Source organism: Helicoverpa armigera, chromosome 24 (genome assembly GCF_030705265.1).
Source record: "Helicoverpa armigera isolate CAAS_96S chromosome 24, ASM3070526v1, whole genome shotgun sequence".
In the NCBI taxonomy this organism is placed as follows: Eukaryota; Metazoa; Arthropoda; class Insecta; order Lepidoptera; family Noctuidae; genus Helicoverpa; species Helicoverpa armigera.
Window position 1 is genome coordinate 6,683,134 of NC_087143.1, and position 18,527 is coordinate 6,701,660.

At 35.0% G+C, this 18,527-nt stretch overlaps 1 protein-coding gene across 1 annotated transcript; it reads left to right on the plus strand.

Annotated features, from left to right (window-relative positions):
* The first annotated feature begins 2,068 nt into the window (after nt 1-2,068).
* LOC110371167 (facilitated trehalose transporter Tret1) lies at nt 2,069-9,655 on the plus strand. Its single transcript, XM_021327283.3, has 3 exons — nt 2,069-2,414; nt 6,209-6,344; nt 7,717-9,655. The coding sequence occupies exons 1-3, from the start codon at nt 2,388-2,390 to the stop codon at nt 8,985-8,987; spliced, it is 1,434 nt and encodes a 477-aa protein (XP_021182958.3). The 5' UTR covers nt 2,069-2,387; the 3' UTR covers nt 8,988-9,655.
* Nucleotides 9,656-18,527: the final 8,872 nt, after the last annotated feature.

An 18,527-nucleotide genomic window follows, 5' to 3' on the forward strand; every position in this document is an offset into this window, starting at 1 on the left:
CCATCATATGAAAAACTTGTTCATTAACAATCTCTACGCTATATGAACGCGAATACAATGTACGTATATCTGTGAGTATTAATGCGAGAACAATTTATCGGAGCGCGCAGAAATCGCTCAACAATGAGCATTCACGATATGAATCCTGTTGATTTGTTCCCGATTTGTCCCAAGCGTTTCATCCCTCAATAAATAGTCTATTTTCGGCACACATTTAATTACTGGATTAGGTAATAAGGTTGAGGATAAGCCCTCGCTCTTTGTAAAACCACTGCTACTCAGCTGCATCAGTTATATTGGAAAATCACCCCGATATAATTGGGAAAAGGCTAGTCAGATGATGATGATTTTAATCCTGTTTCTTCTCAAAAAGAATATTAATTACCTACCTACTTATTCCTCGTTTCGACCTATAATTTGTTCCTAATGCGCCCCGAGTATTAATTTTACAACATGTTATGAACAGACAACTAAAAATATATCACCAATATTTTTTTGTCAAAAAAGCAATTTATATTTCAAGATGGGAGTAAGGGGAGACACCGTCGAGCAAAATAGGAACGAACCAGTCCGTTCTCATGAATACACAATTAAAATACGAAGAAATACAATCGGATTGATATCATTAAGGATCGCGCTACAGTTTCTTCGTTGAAAGGGTCTTGAATTAATTCTTTTATAATAAGACGCTTCTGTTTTTGCGAAGATCAAGTTTTGTTTATCTATATTTCATCATCTGTCTAGCCTTTCCCCAACTATGTTGGGGTCGGCTTCCAGTCTATTCGGATGCAGCTTTATACATACCAGTGCTTTACTATGAGTTACTGGCTTCTGACTACTGACAGCCGGGACCTACAGTTTAACGTGCCATCCGAAACACAGGGTTGAGAAGGTCAGACAGGGTAGTCGCTCCTTGTAAAGCACTGGTACACAGTTACATTCGGTTAGACTGAAAGCCGGCCCCAACATAGTTGGGAAAAAGACTCGGAGGATGAGGATGATAGGTATATTTTTTATCCGGATGCGAAGATGGCACCACTAAAAATATCGTTTTACATTTTATCGTCTAAATTATTGTCGTTTCATTAACAGATGTATTTCATATCCATAAAAATCTTTATAACAATAAATAAATAAATACTAATAAAATTTATCCGGAAGCGGAAAGTAATTAGCCTTTGACAGACAGATACGTATAGGTATACCTCATTCTCATTTTCCGAGCCTTTTCTCAACTATTTTGGGGTTGGCTTCCAATCTAACCGGATGAAGCTGAGTACCAGTGCTGAAGCTGAGCTGACCATAGGTACATCTAACAACTGAAAATTTTGCTACAAGTAATCGTCCAGTAAAATCTATAACTGTTTATTTTCGGTAAATAATCCAAAATCTTTTGTTCAACAGTAGAATTTTTAAAATATTTTAATTCTGATAAAAATCGAATACTTAATCCTTAGTAGTGAGTGCAATGCGTTATACTTGCTTGTAATATTTGGGTTCAGTATAAATTATCATTAATATCAATGGTAAAAGAAAAGCGTGACTTACCTTTCTTGATATACAAAATAAGTGATCGCCGTGGTTTCACCCCCGTCTTGAAGAAACCAATTTTCACAACCGGATTAAAAAAGCCTAATATCCATTCTAGACTACATCCTACCGGGGCTGCGGGATTGTTCACGCGAGTTACCGCGGCCCTGGTACATAAAGGGCTTAAGAAGGAACATGGTGGGTTTTAGTCGGTAAGAGATTTCTGACACTCCCTCACATTACACCCACAGCGAGAACAAATTTTATTATAACTGGTAAGTAGTATTGACGTGAAAGCCCGACAAACTTAAAAATAGAATGACAGTTTTTTTTCATCTATAATAAATTATTGACGCAAAAATGATTGAAGCAACTTTTACATTAAAATACTTCGAAAGACGATAAAAAGTTTCAATAAAATGCAGGCAAATTATGGTTTTAAAACCAAATTCATAAACATTGTTGTTTTATTGATCCTTAAAAGGCTGACATGCAATCAGATGCATTTTAAATGCATTGGTGTTGGTGCAGTTGATAAAACCACTTGTTATATAAAGAACGTCTTATTGTAAAAAAAATAATGTAATACAATTTAATTTTATCATTTAGTAGTTGCTATTATAAAGTACAGAGTTATAAAAGTATGTGTAATTTACACAAAAATATATTTTTTATTTTAATCATTTAATTATGAGCGCACGTAAATCGGTGAATCTGTAAACTGACAAATTGTAAATTAGAAGTGCCTATCAAAATTTTGATTTTTAACTAAATAATCCAGTAATAAAAAAAGTGATACAGAATAATTTACACTGTACTTACGTTAATTTTGGGTGAAGTATTGAAAAAAAAACATCATGAAATTCTCACCATTTATTAAGCAGGTAAGCACTTTTAGATATTATATTTACTATTTATACTAATCTGATAAAGAGGATGGGTATGTATTTTGTTTGTTTATTTGTACCCCAAAGGCTTCGAAACTGCTGAAACGATTCAAATAAATCTTTCACTGTTGGAAAGCTACACTCTTCCCGTGTATCAGAGGCTATATTTTGTCCCGGTACGGGCAGTAGTTCCCACGGGAAGTGGGTGAATCCGCGGAAAATCGGCTAGTTTGTCTATAATGCATGCTATTTCCTAACTAAGTAACAGCTGCATGGGTAAATCAATCATAAGGTTAAGCAACGCTTGGCGCGGTCCGTAGATGAGTGACCACCTTATCACGATGAGTTCCTCCGTGTTTCGAAAGCACGTTAAATTGGTGGGCTGTCAAAACAGGTTGATATTCATCATCTTCAGAGCTTTTTCCTAACTATGTTGGGGGGTTGGCTTTCAATTTAAACGGATGCGGCTGAGTACCAGTGTTTTACAATCAGCGACTGCCTATCGAAATTGCCATGAATCGGTTCAATAACCGAATTCAAAAAATAAAGTTTTCGGGTTGATCTGTTTGAACTTTCTAACTCTGACTTATCCTTACATTCTCCTCAACTAGGACGAACTTTACCTACTCTGTATTTACAAAATAGGATGTTTTACTTTTAGATAATCTGTTTAATTTCAACTCTAATTCTACGACATCTAAACCCATGTATAGACATACTAGCTTTTGCCCGCAACTTCGTTCGCGTGGAATAGTGACTACCAGCAGATTTTTGATTTGACCAATCGATGGCGCTATATGTCCGGAATAATTTTATTTTTATTTTTTTGTAATAAAACCTATCCTATGTCCTTTCTCAAGTTTCAAACTATGTCTGTACCAAATTTCACACAAATCAGTAGTTTAGGCGTGAAGAAAAGACAGACAGACAGACAGACAGACAGACAGAGTTACTTTCGCATTTATAATATTAGTTTGGATATCTAATAAAATGATAGGAAAGTCAAAACTGTACATTGAATATTTCTTTAAAAGAATCCTTGGGGCATGATCTATAATCGATTCTGTATCCAAATCATCATCCTCCGAGCCTTTTTCCCAAGTATGTTAGGGTCGGCTTCCAGTCTAACCGGATTCAGCTGAGTACCAGTGCTTTACAAGAAGCGACTGCCTATCTGACCTCCTCAACCCAGTTACCTGGGCGATTCTGTACCCAAATATACATAAACCTAGTAAAAAATAAATACACGTACAAAACAACCACTGTTCGTTAGCCGATCATTATTTCTAAAGTAAACAGCACAACTTAACAATAGGATTGTAATTACCGAAGCACAACACTACACTTGATTACAAGATAATTATTTGCGAGCAAGTGTACTCAGCAAATAATATAATCAAGAGTTATAGTAGGTATACATATTTGTGCGACACAAGTGTTTGGGTATGTTATTGAGTAATTAAAATATGAATTTGCATTAATTTTATTAATGATACAAAGTATAAATACATAGATATTGACATATTTACAATACATAAGTATCAAAAACTATCCTAGTAAAACACACAACTAAAAAGCGTCAAAAATTCGTCCCCATCGCTGTCAACTGGGAGCGTGCCCAAGAGGCTGGCAGCATTACCTCGTTGGATCGCCATGCTGATTCTTTGTCCGAGGTAATAGCCAGCCTTTTGGTCAACCAGCCGCCTAGACAGATCTTTAAATAATTTGTATTTGTCGGACTCACTTAAATTAAGCCTAAGTAAATATAAATTATAATAGATCATCTCCCGAGCATTTTTCCCAAATATGTTGGGGTCGGCTACTAGTCTAACCGGATGTACATAGCAATCATGAATCGTAAATCATTTGCAGACAATATGATTTATATGATTGAATCACAGAAAGGGATAGACTATTTTTTTTTAAGAAAAAATTGCCACATATAATGAATGCCACATAGGCTTCAATCGTAACTGAGACATGATTGAATCTTAGTTGGATATCAATCGTATGTATGTCGCTTAAGTAAAATTATCAGAACCAAACTCTTGTGACGTTAATATCTCGAATGCTCGCGAGATATTTTAATTCCTACCTATGACAAAAGGTTCTTTTCATATGTGGCGATAGTTAAAATATAATGCTGATGATGTCTTTTTTTAAATATTACATTTCATCTATTGTGAAAAGCCAAAGAATATTCGTTCAGTCTGTATTCGACAGTTTCATTGTACCTTTTAATAATTGTTTCTGTGGTGCCTTTTCGTAGAAAAAATAAATACCACGTACGATTTATTTATAGGATAGGAATGTATAGTTTTAAAGTTAAATATCATAATGCTATTCTCCATTTTATTTCATTAAGTTTATTCTTTACACAATTACTATTGGTATAAAAAAAATTGAAAGGTGTGTGTAGGTAAGGATATACATATGTATGCATGTTTGTTACTCTTTCGCGCAAAACCTATCGAATTCATTTTCAGAAAGCGCAGCAGTAATTGTAACTTATGTATTAGAACAAAATATACTTGTAATCCATCTACGAGAAGTACTTTCACCACAACGCGAGTGAAACCGCAGGCTGAAGCTAGTTGTACATGTTTTTCCCGTCAGATTTCAGTACACGCTCCCGGACTAATTTCATTAATTTTGGTTGAGTAGCCTATAATCTATTTATTAGTCTGCCAACGATATTATTGTATTAATTTGATACGAATTTTCCGGAATAATCAATTTTGGTGACGGCGACGTGAACGGAAATGGGAAACCTTTAGCTAAATATTTCGAATCATCAGTATTACGGAATTCTGCTTAATTAGTGGTGCATTTGTTGGTGAGAAAACATTTAGGAAACTTTTTATATTAACGAACAACCTATACCTAACGACTATGCCTGGACTATGTACGATGCATATGCGAAAATCGTAGTATGACGTGAAGTAGTTTTAAAGTGAACTTACAGATATTATAGACTCGGACCGGAATGTACAAGATGTATGTTTATATGTAGCGTATAATAAGTAATTAATAAGACCTGTCGTCCCGTATGGATCGGAGTGTTGGGCATTGAAAAAGAGGGATGAGAAGAGAGTGCATGTAGCAGAAATGAGAATGCTGAGATGGATGTGTGGTGTTACAAGAATGGATAAAGTGAGGAATGATTACATAAGCGGAAGTCTGAAAGTAGCGCACAGAAAAGATGAGAAGTAGAAGGTTGTCTTGGTATGGGCATGTAATGAGGAGGGATGATACGCATGCAACAAAGTGTGTGTTAAGTATGAATGTAGATGGATCTTCTCGGGAAAAGGAAGACCTAAGAAAAGATAGATGGATTGCCTGAAAGATGACATGAATAGGAAGGGAGTGAGTGTCAGTATGACAAGTGACAGGGAAAATGGAAGAGAATGACATATTGTGCCAGTCTTTTGGGTACATTACCCAGTGACAGCGATGAGGAGCAATTTTTTGATGCACTGTATTAGTTTTAAGTTGTATATATATATAAGCTTATTTTATTTTATTTTTTCAATTAATGTAAATATTTTGTGAATATAGAACTGATTTGTGCCAACTCCAAATAAAATTGGGAACAGGGCAGGAGGAAGAAGAAAAAGATATTGTTTATATGTAGCGTGTGTATACCTAGTTTCTAAGAAAAAAAATACAAATACCGAAATTAAGATCTTCCCATTAGGAAGTATAAGCTACGATTATTCTAAAAGTGATAAGTTAAAATAATCATACCATTTTTAAACTAGTAAATCCATTAGTTTTTCTTATATCGACAGATGTACGTAGCGGCGGCTACACAATTGGTATCAGTATCAATGGGCGGATCTCTTATGTATCCCTCCATTCTATTGCATCAGTTCCGATCCGAAGAGTCCACTATACGCACAGAGCTGGATACGCTTACTTGGATCGGTAAGGATTTTTAAATAATATAATATTTAATTCATCATCTCCCAAACCCTAACGTGTTGGGGTCGGCTTCCAGTGTTTTACAAGGAGCTATTGTAAAATGTGAGTTCTTCAAGCCAGTTACCGGGGCAATCCAATACCCCTTGGTAAGAGTTACTGGCTTCTGACTATTATCAGTCAAAGCACTATTAACCCTTAGCTGGTATCGCCTTTTTTGGCAACACTACCGGTATCGTGGGTCAAATTTTACCCATACCAGAAAATCTGTTGTAGAACGTATATTTTTTATTATTTGTATAAAATATGGTTAGTTATGAAATAAAAGAAGCATTTTTTACAAAATTATCTTGATTTAATTTTAGAATATTAAAAAATTATTATGTTTTACACACATTTGTAACTAACCAAATTTTTTGGCACTTTCTGGTTAGTGTGAACTTAAAACATAAAAAAATAATAGAAATGTATGAAAAACTTTAACTAAAAGATATGTATGGCATTTCTCATATCCTTATGATAACAAAAAAATAAATTACTTCTGAGATCAGTAAAAATTAAAAAAAATGACAACCAAAATCAAAACAACTTTTTTCCATATTAGTCTTTATACTTTCTGACAACTAGAACACTGAACATTTTGGAAGGAATGTGTCCTACAAATAATATGTAAACATTTAGAACATTTTAGAGAATGTTTTCGGTCATTTTTCCAATTGCATAGGTAGCATCGCGCCCTTTTCCGACTTGAAATTGAAGCTGCAGAAGAGGTCGATGCAACTGGTTCTTCAAACTGGGACTGATGACTGAAAGTTGGTTTATATTTGGTGTCCTTTCCGATTTTCCGATTCCAAATCATCATTTGAGTCGTTCATCAATTCCTCGATTTGTCTATCGTTCAAAAAGCCCCCCATTGTTGTAGAAATATTCACTAAAACAAAAAAGTTACAAATTACACTCAGTGAAAAAAGTTACTTACTTGGTGTCGTGGGTCAAACGTGACCCAGTCGGCTACTTACCTTCGCTCCTAAGATAGTTGCAGCGCTGCACATCCGCCCCCCCGCTGCAGCTAGCGACGCAATGAGAATACGTAGAAGCGCGCAGTCGTAGCATAAATATTAAAAGAATAATTACCGAAAATGTCCGCTTCTGGGTCGAATTTGACCCACAATACCTGCTAAGGGTTAAAAAAAAATAGGGTTTTACCATGAGCTCAAGTTTCAAACTGTCGATGTTTATTAGTTTTTTAACAGTGGCTATCCTCCTGGTTGATAACTTTTGTCCTAACAGTAAATTACGACGGTGTTTGTACAATAGAACTGATGCTTTAGAACAATGTTTATTATTTTGTCAAAATCTAATCTATTTTTTTTTTCAGCTGCGATGCATGGAATCTCAGGGTTAGGAGCGACGCTAATGCCAACAATAATGCAGTTAAAAGGAAGAAAATACACTTTCATTGGAAGCAGCATTATTCTTCTCATCGGATGGATTTTAGCAGCTGCAGCTACCAATGTCTTCACCGTCCTTCTATCAGCCGTATTCCATGGTCTAGCCAGCAACTGTATATCTATAATAAACTTAGTAACTGTTAGCGAAATGATTGCTCCAAAATATAGATCTGCCTTAATGTTTTCTCTGACCATTGAACAAACTATTGGTCAAGTCATAGTTGCTCATTTAGGAGCTTTTTTGGACTGGAAAACGGTAGCTATGGTTATGTGTGCTCCTTTAGTAATCGCCTTATTAATGGCAATAATCTTTCCTGAATCTCCATCGTGGTTGGCTTTTAAAGGTAAATTTGAAGAGACTGAAAAGTCTTTTATCTGGTTGCGAGGTACTGATGATGAAGCTAATAAAGAGTTGAAAGCAATGATTGCAGCTCAAAAGGAGGTAAAAAGACAAACTAAGAAGACGAGGCTACAAGAAATGATGCTAAAATTGAAAGAAAAGGACTTGTATATACCAAGTTTATACATGCTTTTGATACTAACGAACTTTTATGGATGTGGGAGCATGTCATTGTTCGTCTACGCAAAAGATTTTATAGAAATAGGTACTGGTAATCCTGAGATTGCTCTTACAGGTTACATTATTACTTCTTATGTATTGTTACTTGGATCTTCAATTTCTATTGTTCTTATAAAGTTTTTCAATTCTAAAACTGTTTTATCTACTGCATTTGGGAGTATTATCTGTTTGATAGGTTGTGCTGTGTCTCCGTATTTGAAAAGTGCTGGAATTATCTCAAGTGATTCTTTACTATTCTTATATTTCTTCTTAGGGTTCATGGGTCTTAATAATTCAGGTTTTAACCCTGTTACGTTTTCTTTAGCTATTGATTTGATGCCTGTCAAGCACAGAGGTTTCGGTGGTGGATTATTTAATATTTTAACTTGTATATTGTTTGTTGCCACAGTCAAAACTGCTCCACATATCGTTCTATGTATAGGCTTATCCTGGATGTTTATTTGTTTTGCTGTTATTTCTACAATTTGTACTATTTTGATTTGGATATACGTACCAGAAACTAAGAATAGGACGTTGCAAGAGATTGAAGATTATTATAATTTTGGTAGTTTTGTTAGACCTAGAGGTTTGGAAGATAATGAAGTTAATTTACCAATTGTTAAAGTTAATGAGGAGTAGATTTATTTACTAGTCAGCAGATTCAATATTACATTAATAAAATAATACAAGAAACTGAAGGGCGCTTCACATAGCATACTTAAAATATGTAGGTTATAATATTTAATCTTAAAATACAATATTGCTCGCCATATGATTCAATGAACATACACGATGGAGATAATATTTTAGTATCGTAAGCAAGCGAGCGATATGCGAATATGTAGTGAGCAATTTTTTATCTTCTCCGCATTGAGCAAGCGTGGTGATTAATGCTCAATCCTTCTCCATGCGAGAGGAGGCCTGTGCCTAGCAGTGGGACGATAAACAGGCTGTGACAGAACAGAACAGAATTTTGTATCTTAAGTTAAAATAATATTATATTATATCTCTGTTACTGTTACAGCCTTTATATCGTCCCACTGCTGGGCACAGGCCTCCTCTCACAGGGAGAAGGATTGAGCATTAATCACCACGCTTGCTCAATGCTCAGACTATTATATCTCGGCCTTATTTAGTATCTAAGCCGTGTGTAAAGATTCAAGATCAATTAAATATATTTAAGAGTGTAATTTTGCCTCCCTTTTACATGTACTCGATGTGATAAAAATCCATTAAACCGAAAATTATATTGATATCAATGTTTCCGTTAGCTTTAAGGAAAGGTATTTTGAGATAATAAACCTGTTTTACAAGTGTTGTTTTAATTTGTTTTACGTATATTCTTTTTTTTATGTGTTGTGGCTGATTTATGGGATAATTTAAATTGTGTATATACAGTCATGTAGGTTATGTATGTAAGTAGGTGTGCATCTACGTATAACCTGTGTGGGGAACGTATAAAATATAACAGCCTTACTACTACTTAAACTTAAACATCTGTTGAACACTTGTCTAAAAAGCTGTGGCTGTTAAACGGACCTTATTTCAGCGTCATAATCTGTCATTTTTTAGACAAGTGTTCAACAGACGTTTAAAAGTTTTTGTGGTACGACAGTAACAGTTTATCTTTCGCTCTATGAAAATTATGTCAACTGAATTTCTCCAAAATCAGTTCAGCAATATAACCCTGTCATGAAAATTCAGCAAATGTACTTAAACAGCTGTATATATTTTATCGAAACAAACTCAGTTTGCAACTAAAATAACTCCTTTGAGGTCCTCAATATTATTTTATCGGCTTTGATATTCCGAAGCAGTATTTGCAAGAGCTTTATCTGAATAACGTTGAGAACTTTTATATAAGAAAGATCACGATTAATTTAATATGGTTGATATTGGTATGTCTAAAATCTGTATATTCAGGGTTTTTAGGAATATATACGGCCCTAGATTCATAGGGCTGCGGGATCGTTCTTGGTACATAAAGGGGGAACATGGTGTTAGCCATTAAGAGTCGGACACTACCTGACGTTGTACACAGCGATTTCTCATCAAAACAGTATAAAATATTGTCCTAGCTAGATTCGTCAGTCTGGTCCAGTTTAATAGATGGAGAAGTTATAAAGAGTAAGTATAAACTATGTCGTGCCAAACATTCATGAAAATATTATATTGCCGACAGGAATCTGAATTCCTTCTGAATTGCCTTCTTGTGAATAACTGTTCTCCTTGGTGATTGATGATAAAAATCAGTTTCGAGAATCAAGAAAAAGGCTATCTAGACAACGTTACAAATCTTTGAACCTTTGCTTCTCAAATTACACTGTTGAAAGTGTCTGATACACCCTGTCTGTCTAAGGCTAGTTTTCGGTCGAGCTGGACATTGACAGCCAATATATATGAAATCCAAGCAAATTTTGTGACTCGCCGCTAGGTTTCAACCCGAACGATGTTCAAACAAACTACTTGCTAAGCAATAGCTATCATTGTGACTGTAAAACCAGCCTAGAAAACAATAATTGTAGGCGCTAAAGATTTTTCTTACCTTTTCCTAACTATGTTGGAGTCGGCTTCCAGTCTAAACAAATTTTGAGTACCAGTGTTTTTTCAGGAGCGACTGCCCTACGTGATCTCCTCAAACCAGTTACCCACGAATACCTATAAGACGTGTTGTCAGATTTACTGGCTTCTAACTACCCGCAACGACTGTCAAGATGTTCAAATAACAGCCGGGACCTACAGTTTTAGGTGCCCACCGAACCACTGTCATTAGGATCCAAGATTAAATACACTGAAAGGACATACATACTTAGAAAAATTCACTTGCATAGTCATACTTGAGAAGCTGTACCCTCTAACCCACCTCGACTAAGAAACACATTATCTCGACAACAAATGAAAATATATTCACTCCAACACAAGATTACATACCAAAATTCAAACATCTTCGAACATGGCGTATCCTTGAAAGCTAACATCTCGGATCCGGCGATTGGCGAGATAATCTGCAACCGTTTGCTTAATACCCTCAGATAACGTTTGAGCAATCCGAGTTATTCTAAGGTTTACCTTCAGTAGAATTATCGATATGTCTGTCTCTTGAATAGCTTGAGACATTTATTGGAATTCATTTTGGTTGGTTTATTTCTCTTCTGTCGTAATCTATCTGGGATTAGATATTAGAATCATTTTTGGGTATTAATTTAAAGTCTGCAATAATATTAAAATTATTTTGCTTCTGCAGTTTTCTGTTAATCAATCATCAATGCAGCCTCAGCTATCATTTGTCAATCATTTTTTTTAAATCTAAGATAAGTATTCCTGAAAGCAAGGAGTGAGCAAAGTGTATGTGTGTTGAAGAATGATTGCTATTATTTTTTTAATTGAACGTGAAAATTCATGTGTATAATGTTATGATATGGTATGTGGTATGGCTCCAAAAAACGGTCACACCATAAACACTTATTTTAAGAAAACTGACGTTTATATTGTAGGTGAACGTGGACTCAAAAAGTAGGCCATTCAAAAACTTTCTGATTGACATCTCGAAAAGTTTGCAGCAAACCCCTGCTTCCACGAACCCCATCTCAATCCCAGCTATTTTTTATCACTCCAACGAAACAAACTTTAATTTGTAATTCATAAATTTTATTAACAAGATCATGGAAAAGTTAAATTGAGTTTTCTCGTAGCTTATTACGAGATGTCCGCCGTCCATATCTATCTGCGTTTGTAGAGCTTCATAAGTCCGTCTATGGCCGTCTTTTTGTACTATCCAAGAAAAAAATTGCAAGGATTTACTTTGTAACTAATCAAGAGGTTTAACTTCGTTCTTAATTAATTAAAATATGTTCTGTAGACTCGGTGTTTTGTATGTATGTGTGTGTAAGGAAATAGTTTTGGAGTTTCATGTTGGGTTAATTTGTTTTCTGTCTTGGAGTGGGTTCGATTTAAACATTGCTCTTCTAAGATATAGCCTGGAGCCTAGATTGTGGTTGCTTTTTGCATATTGCTAAATGGTACTTGCGCCTTGTGTTTATGTACTAGCCTACCTTTGGGTGGCGAAGAACTAGCAGTAGTAGGTGCAAATATACCTAGGTATAGAAATATGATCACGGTAAAAGGATCCTATATTCATTTCTCAAGTTTTTATCCATGTCCAATACTCAATTATAATTAATTTTATTTAAATTAATAAATAAATTATACATACTCATACAAGGGTTTTAACATGAAACCCGAAGGCATATGTAATCTTATTAATAAATTCCACATACACAGTTATTTCATGTCATATTTTACTAGGTATTTTAAAATTTCTGCAACCCATCTCGATAGTACGGCAATATTCGACAGTAAATTCAAAATGGATGCGTATTTAACTTCACCCGTGTTGTAAATTAACCGTTCGTAAGCAAATCAAACTAAAATCTGTCGTGTTTCGATCTACTAAAATTGGAAATGTAATAATCTTACGTCTACGACTTGTGTTAGGGCGGGTACAGACTGTAAGGTTTGTAAGATGCAAACGGGGAGAGTATTTTTGATTTCATTGTGCAAAATGTTTCTTACTTTTATGGATTATAGAAGGTTGTAGTGCCATGAAATGAGGCTTTGAAAAAATGACCTCATTGTTTCATAAGAGCTTAATTTTTTTTATAATGTTGTTGATGTTCCAATGACAATGTAACTTTGCAAACTGTTACTGCACCTAGCACTTTTGCATAGCAAAACGCTTACCAAAGAATAGGTATAAGGATGACAAAATGACAGTAAGTAAATATTTTTTTGTCACACGTTATTCACTTACCAATGTTAGGTATACCTGACAGCCAACTAACTAATGAGGCTACCGAATCTATCATATTGATTAAAATATTATTATCACAACTGTTAAATTCAATGTGCACCCACCTTAATCTTACACCACATGGTGTGTACCAGACTCTAATAATTCGAGAGCGAGTTAAATCTCATCTCGACGCAAATCAAATATTTAGCTAAGACGAATCATGACGTACAGACAGACATACACACAAACATATGGAGGAAACGCTCACTGAAATATTATTATTTGTAGTTTGCAAATAAACGCCGGATATCGTGTATGTAGACCTAGATTCGGAATTGATGCTTCTAGGCAAATTCAAGCAAAGGAGAAGGAAGCTTTTGGGAAAACTGAATTGCAAGGAGATGATGTTAAATGTGTAGTAGATAACGTATTAACTAAAACAGAGAGGTAAATACATAAGGATGATATGCTTACTGTATCACGAATTATGAGTGCACACTCAAAGGTCAAATCCAGAAATGTTTTGAATAATTTATTTATCGATCAAAAGGTAAGTTTTATAAGGTATCTACATGATTTCCAGCAAAACTAAACTCATAAATTAGGTATCTAAGAATAAATTCAATTGATTTCGATTAGACACGGATAATAATATAAAATAAAGAATAAATAAATAAAGCTCTATGTATTGTATTCTCTTCACTCTATAGGCTAAAATTAAAAGTATATCAAATTCACGAGCTATACCTAAACATGCCTCAAAAAAGAAAGAGGTAAACCAATACCAACCTAATCATACACACATCGATAAAAAAGTCAAACTTACAACAAAACGATATCCTAAAAAAACTAGCACGTGTTCAAAAGAACTCGTGTATCGACCAAATGGGTCTAAAAGACCTCAATGGCAAACTTTCAAGTGAAAGAAAACTAACTGTAAATCCAAAGCCACGAGAAACATGTCAGCGAAACCTTGCGCCCTCAACTTTGATTTGTAATTCATGAAATCATTATGAACTTCCCGCCAAACTTAAATCGACTTCCCTTGTAGTTTCACACCAACTTCTATTTACTGCTCCAGCATTATCCACACACTCGATTCTAACCTCTATTTCTCCAACAATAAGGTCTACCTCATCTATAATTGATGCTTAATTAGGTGTACTGTTAACTTTGTTGGTAATCTGACATCTACCAACTTTGGGCCAATGACAATTTGTTAAACGTCTTTTAAGATTTTTTTTGTCTGTTTTCTAAGAGAGAAGATTTATTGGCTGCTACGGAAGAGTTCTCTTTTTCTTTGGAGGGTACTTAATAATTTTATCAGGTAATTTTATTGAGGAAAAGGTTTTTGTTATGAAAGTTATTTTCTATAATTTTTGGGACGAGAATTTTGATATAATTTTGTGTCTAACACAAGAATTTTTAATTATAACAATCAAATTACGAAAGAACCCCAGTCAATGGTTTGTCATAAATTTTCCAAAGCAATATAAATTGATATTTATTTGGCACAGACCATGTAATCAATTGGACATAACTCATAATGCCCGAAAGATTAAAAAATGCCCAATATGTTCTCACATTAAAAAAATATACTTTGATTTCTGGTGAGCTGTGTGGATAGCCTCACCGAATATGAGAGACGGGAATTAAAAAAAATAATGCGTTGAATCAATAATGCGGTGAACACAAATCGTATATTAACGAAATCCCTATTGATGAGATTCCGTGTGACACCAAAACACACTTCAACTATTTGCAGCAACTAAGCCCATGTACCTTGTGAATCCACGTACCCCACTCTTAACCAGGGAGGTGTGAAGATACCTCGTTAAAATATTTTGGTATTAGCCGTTAAAGTTTACAACAGAAGTGTGACAAAAAACACAAATATTTTTTTTTGATGTGGCAAAAGTATGTTCAGAAGAATGATAAAGATCTCTTCAAAAACGCCCTGAAAAAAAAAAAAACTGTAAAAATTGGTCATAATTTTTGATCCCTATAAGTTTCACCGCATCCATACTTCGAGGTACATCCAACCACCTATATTACCATCAAAAACTGACCGCACAGAAGCAACACCTCCTATACATTATGTATTAGAAGATAAACCAGCTCCATTAATATTATACCCAATTGTTATTGTATAGCATCAAGCGTTATCTTGTGTAGCTCCGACCACGAGTTCATACATATGCATCTACAGCCAAAGGCGGTATAGCTTGTAAGACGAATATTCAATGGTCTGTATAATATTCTGCGGTAGTTTTTGGCTTGGGTATTAGTGAATTTCTTGTTTTATTAAGGTTTTTATTACTCTAAGGGTCGATTTTTCGATCGCCAGATAATTTTTATCTGAAGAGTACGTTTGACGTTTTGGCATGTATAGAAAATATGTCAAACCGCCATATTTATTCCTCAGATTGTATGTAAGTTAACCAATGATTGAAAAATCTGCTCTAAGGCACGGAAACTTTCAGTACCTAGACCGATAGTTTGTTTGGGCTTATAAATCATTATGAAGATGAATGGTAGTACGCACATTACAAAGATCAGGTATTTACCCGATAACAGACCGACTGAAAACTTTGATTGGAATCAAGATTTTCTTTAAAAAGACTTTGGCTTGCCATAGGAACAACTGTTGGCCGACTGATCTACAGTATGCGGATACTCTAATGACGATATTTTACCAAAATTGACCACCAAAATGTGTGTTGGAGCAAGTCCATTGCTAGCACGTGTTCGCGCACAAAGCTGGTAATTTTGGGGACATTTTAGAAAAGTTTAGCACGCAATTTGTTACTGTGTTTGTATTCTAGAGCAAGTGACGGTTTGTGCTGCTCACTGGTAGAATTTCGCCTGTTGGTTGGGAAAAAAAAACACTTTGTAAGATTACGTTAGACAAAGAAGTATGGAAGAGGAACATGACGTTGCGTTGACCACAAATCAAATTGGGATAAGGCTGATGATGACGAATATCTAACTAACTAGAATACCATATACCTTAGGTTCCCGCATAAAACAAGGCGTCCGGAAAATTCATCATCTACCTGTAAACAGATACAGCATACATGATAATACACCAGATACATACATGAGTACCAGTATTACAATACTCTCCATAAAATTGAGAACAACGACTACAGACATGCCAAATATAAAAAGAAATTGTTCTACAACGACATGGACTAGTATTTCTTCAAAACAAACAAATATTTAGTCAAATAATAATATAGCATTCATAAGACCGTATTCCATGCCTAAAGGTATAGAGTCATACTAAAGGTACCTTTATACCTTTACTAGGTTCCGCCTGTGGCTTCGCCCGCGTAGAGTTCGGTTATATCGCGTTTCCAAGAGAATTCTTCAAAAGTCCGGGATAAAAACTATCCTATGCCCTTTCTCAAGCTCAACTCTATCTCTGTACCAAATTTTATTAAAATCAGTTTAGTGATTTACACGTGAAAGCGTAGCAGACAGACAGACAGACTGAGTTACTTTCGCATTTATAATATTAGTAGGGATAGTAGGGATATATACCTAGAGATACCTTTAAACAACACAAGCTTCTATTTAAATACGTCACCGTGAACGTTGAGATACTAACTTCGCCCTTCAAGTTTGCCCGCATGGAACTTGCATTTCTAACTCGAGTAATGGAATTATCACTGCGTTCATAAACTTTGTTGCTCCTTAGTTCAGCAATAAGTGGGAGTGTCAGGTTTTGGTAAGACCTGGAATTCAATTTTAAACTTTAAGCTTGCTGGAGTAAAGTTAGTTTTGCCTTGTAAAGTTTTATTTAGTAATCAGTAGGAAAGTAATCGAAATAGATTGCGAGCAGACTACGAGTCGATAATTTTCTCGATTTAAAGTAATTTTTGTTGCAGTTTTACCCATGTGCCTAGGGCCATCACCTTACCACATCCTTATCATTAGCATGTTTCCTTTCGGATACGGAAAACGGTAGCTGTTCTCATTTAAGGAGATCAGCCAGCTGCGTAGGACATATTTTAGTGCACGAGCTTTTCCGCAGGCACAGGTGCACTCACTATTCCTTCACTCTCATACCCCGATGGGACGGCAATCCAAACCAAATGGAGAGAGATCAGGCGCAGGACTGACATTTGAAAAAGTAGCTTGTATGTTGTTGTTGATCCGTAGGTAAGCATCTCTGTTATAAGCTTACTGTGTTACTCAGTTTTATTTTCATATCAATTGCATATAAGCCGGTATTAATAATTCCGCACGACTCAAATAAAATACGCTACATAAATAAAAAACAGATAAAGCTTTCGAAACTAAAAAAAATATATTTTATATCGAAAACTCAATATTCTACAAACAAAACAATTTCCTATTTCATGGAATGCACAAAATATTTGTATTTTTCCTTACTGTTTGATCTACAAATTCAGATTTTTAAATCGGATTTCACTGACCTCAGTTGCAAAGTGGATACAAGAGCTTTTCAGTTCACAAATTTCATTATTGTGTTATTAAATTTACGTTCGATAATAAACGGTATCGTGAATAAATTGTGTCCAAAATTCGTGACTCGATGTGCGATGTCGCGCGCGAAAATGCGGTCACGTGGCTCTAGGGGCTGGTTTAACTGGGAAGCGGAGCGGGGTTGAGTGACTGGCGATTTTATCCAAGTCAAGTAAGAACTATTCCGTGCACCTGGATTAAATGATCTATCTAATACTGTAAGAATTTTAAAATAGGGCTAGTAGTTTCTGAAATTAGTGCGTTCAAGCAAACAACCGAACAAACAAAAAAAAACTTTTCAGCTCATATTAGTACAGATTATTTTTAAGAATTATATGCAATTTAAGGAAGTTCAGGGATTGTGAAATTATTTTTGATTTGTAGATGCTGGTTGGTTTCTTTAACGTCGAAAGCTCGATCCAATAGTAAATAAGTCTTTGTTAATGATTTTATGTAAATAAATAGAGCTTACAGATATTTTACTGCAGCGTTAACTTTACTGATAAAAAGGTTTTATTAGGTAATGGTTTATTTGACTGCTGTTATATAATAAGCTTTCACTGCATTACTATACATAGAGGCTAGCAATAATGTATAGATTAAAAACCTAAACGGATAAGCACAATTCACCAAAAGATGTAATTCACTAGAATCTCAAATCAATATTTTTTACGAACCTCATCAAATCTTGAAACAAAGTACCTTTGATTTCCTTATCGACTCCTAACCTTTGAAACAACTTTCTAAAGAACTCTTTGATCGACGCTTTGATCTCGATAAGTGACAAAAATGTGTCGTCAATTTCGCTAACATACCCTCTTTTCCCATTGAAGACCTACCCTAACTTTTTGAACTCCGAACATCATTTGCAGCGCCCAACCACAGTCAGTAGC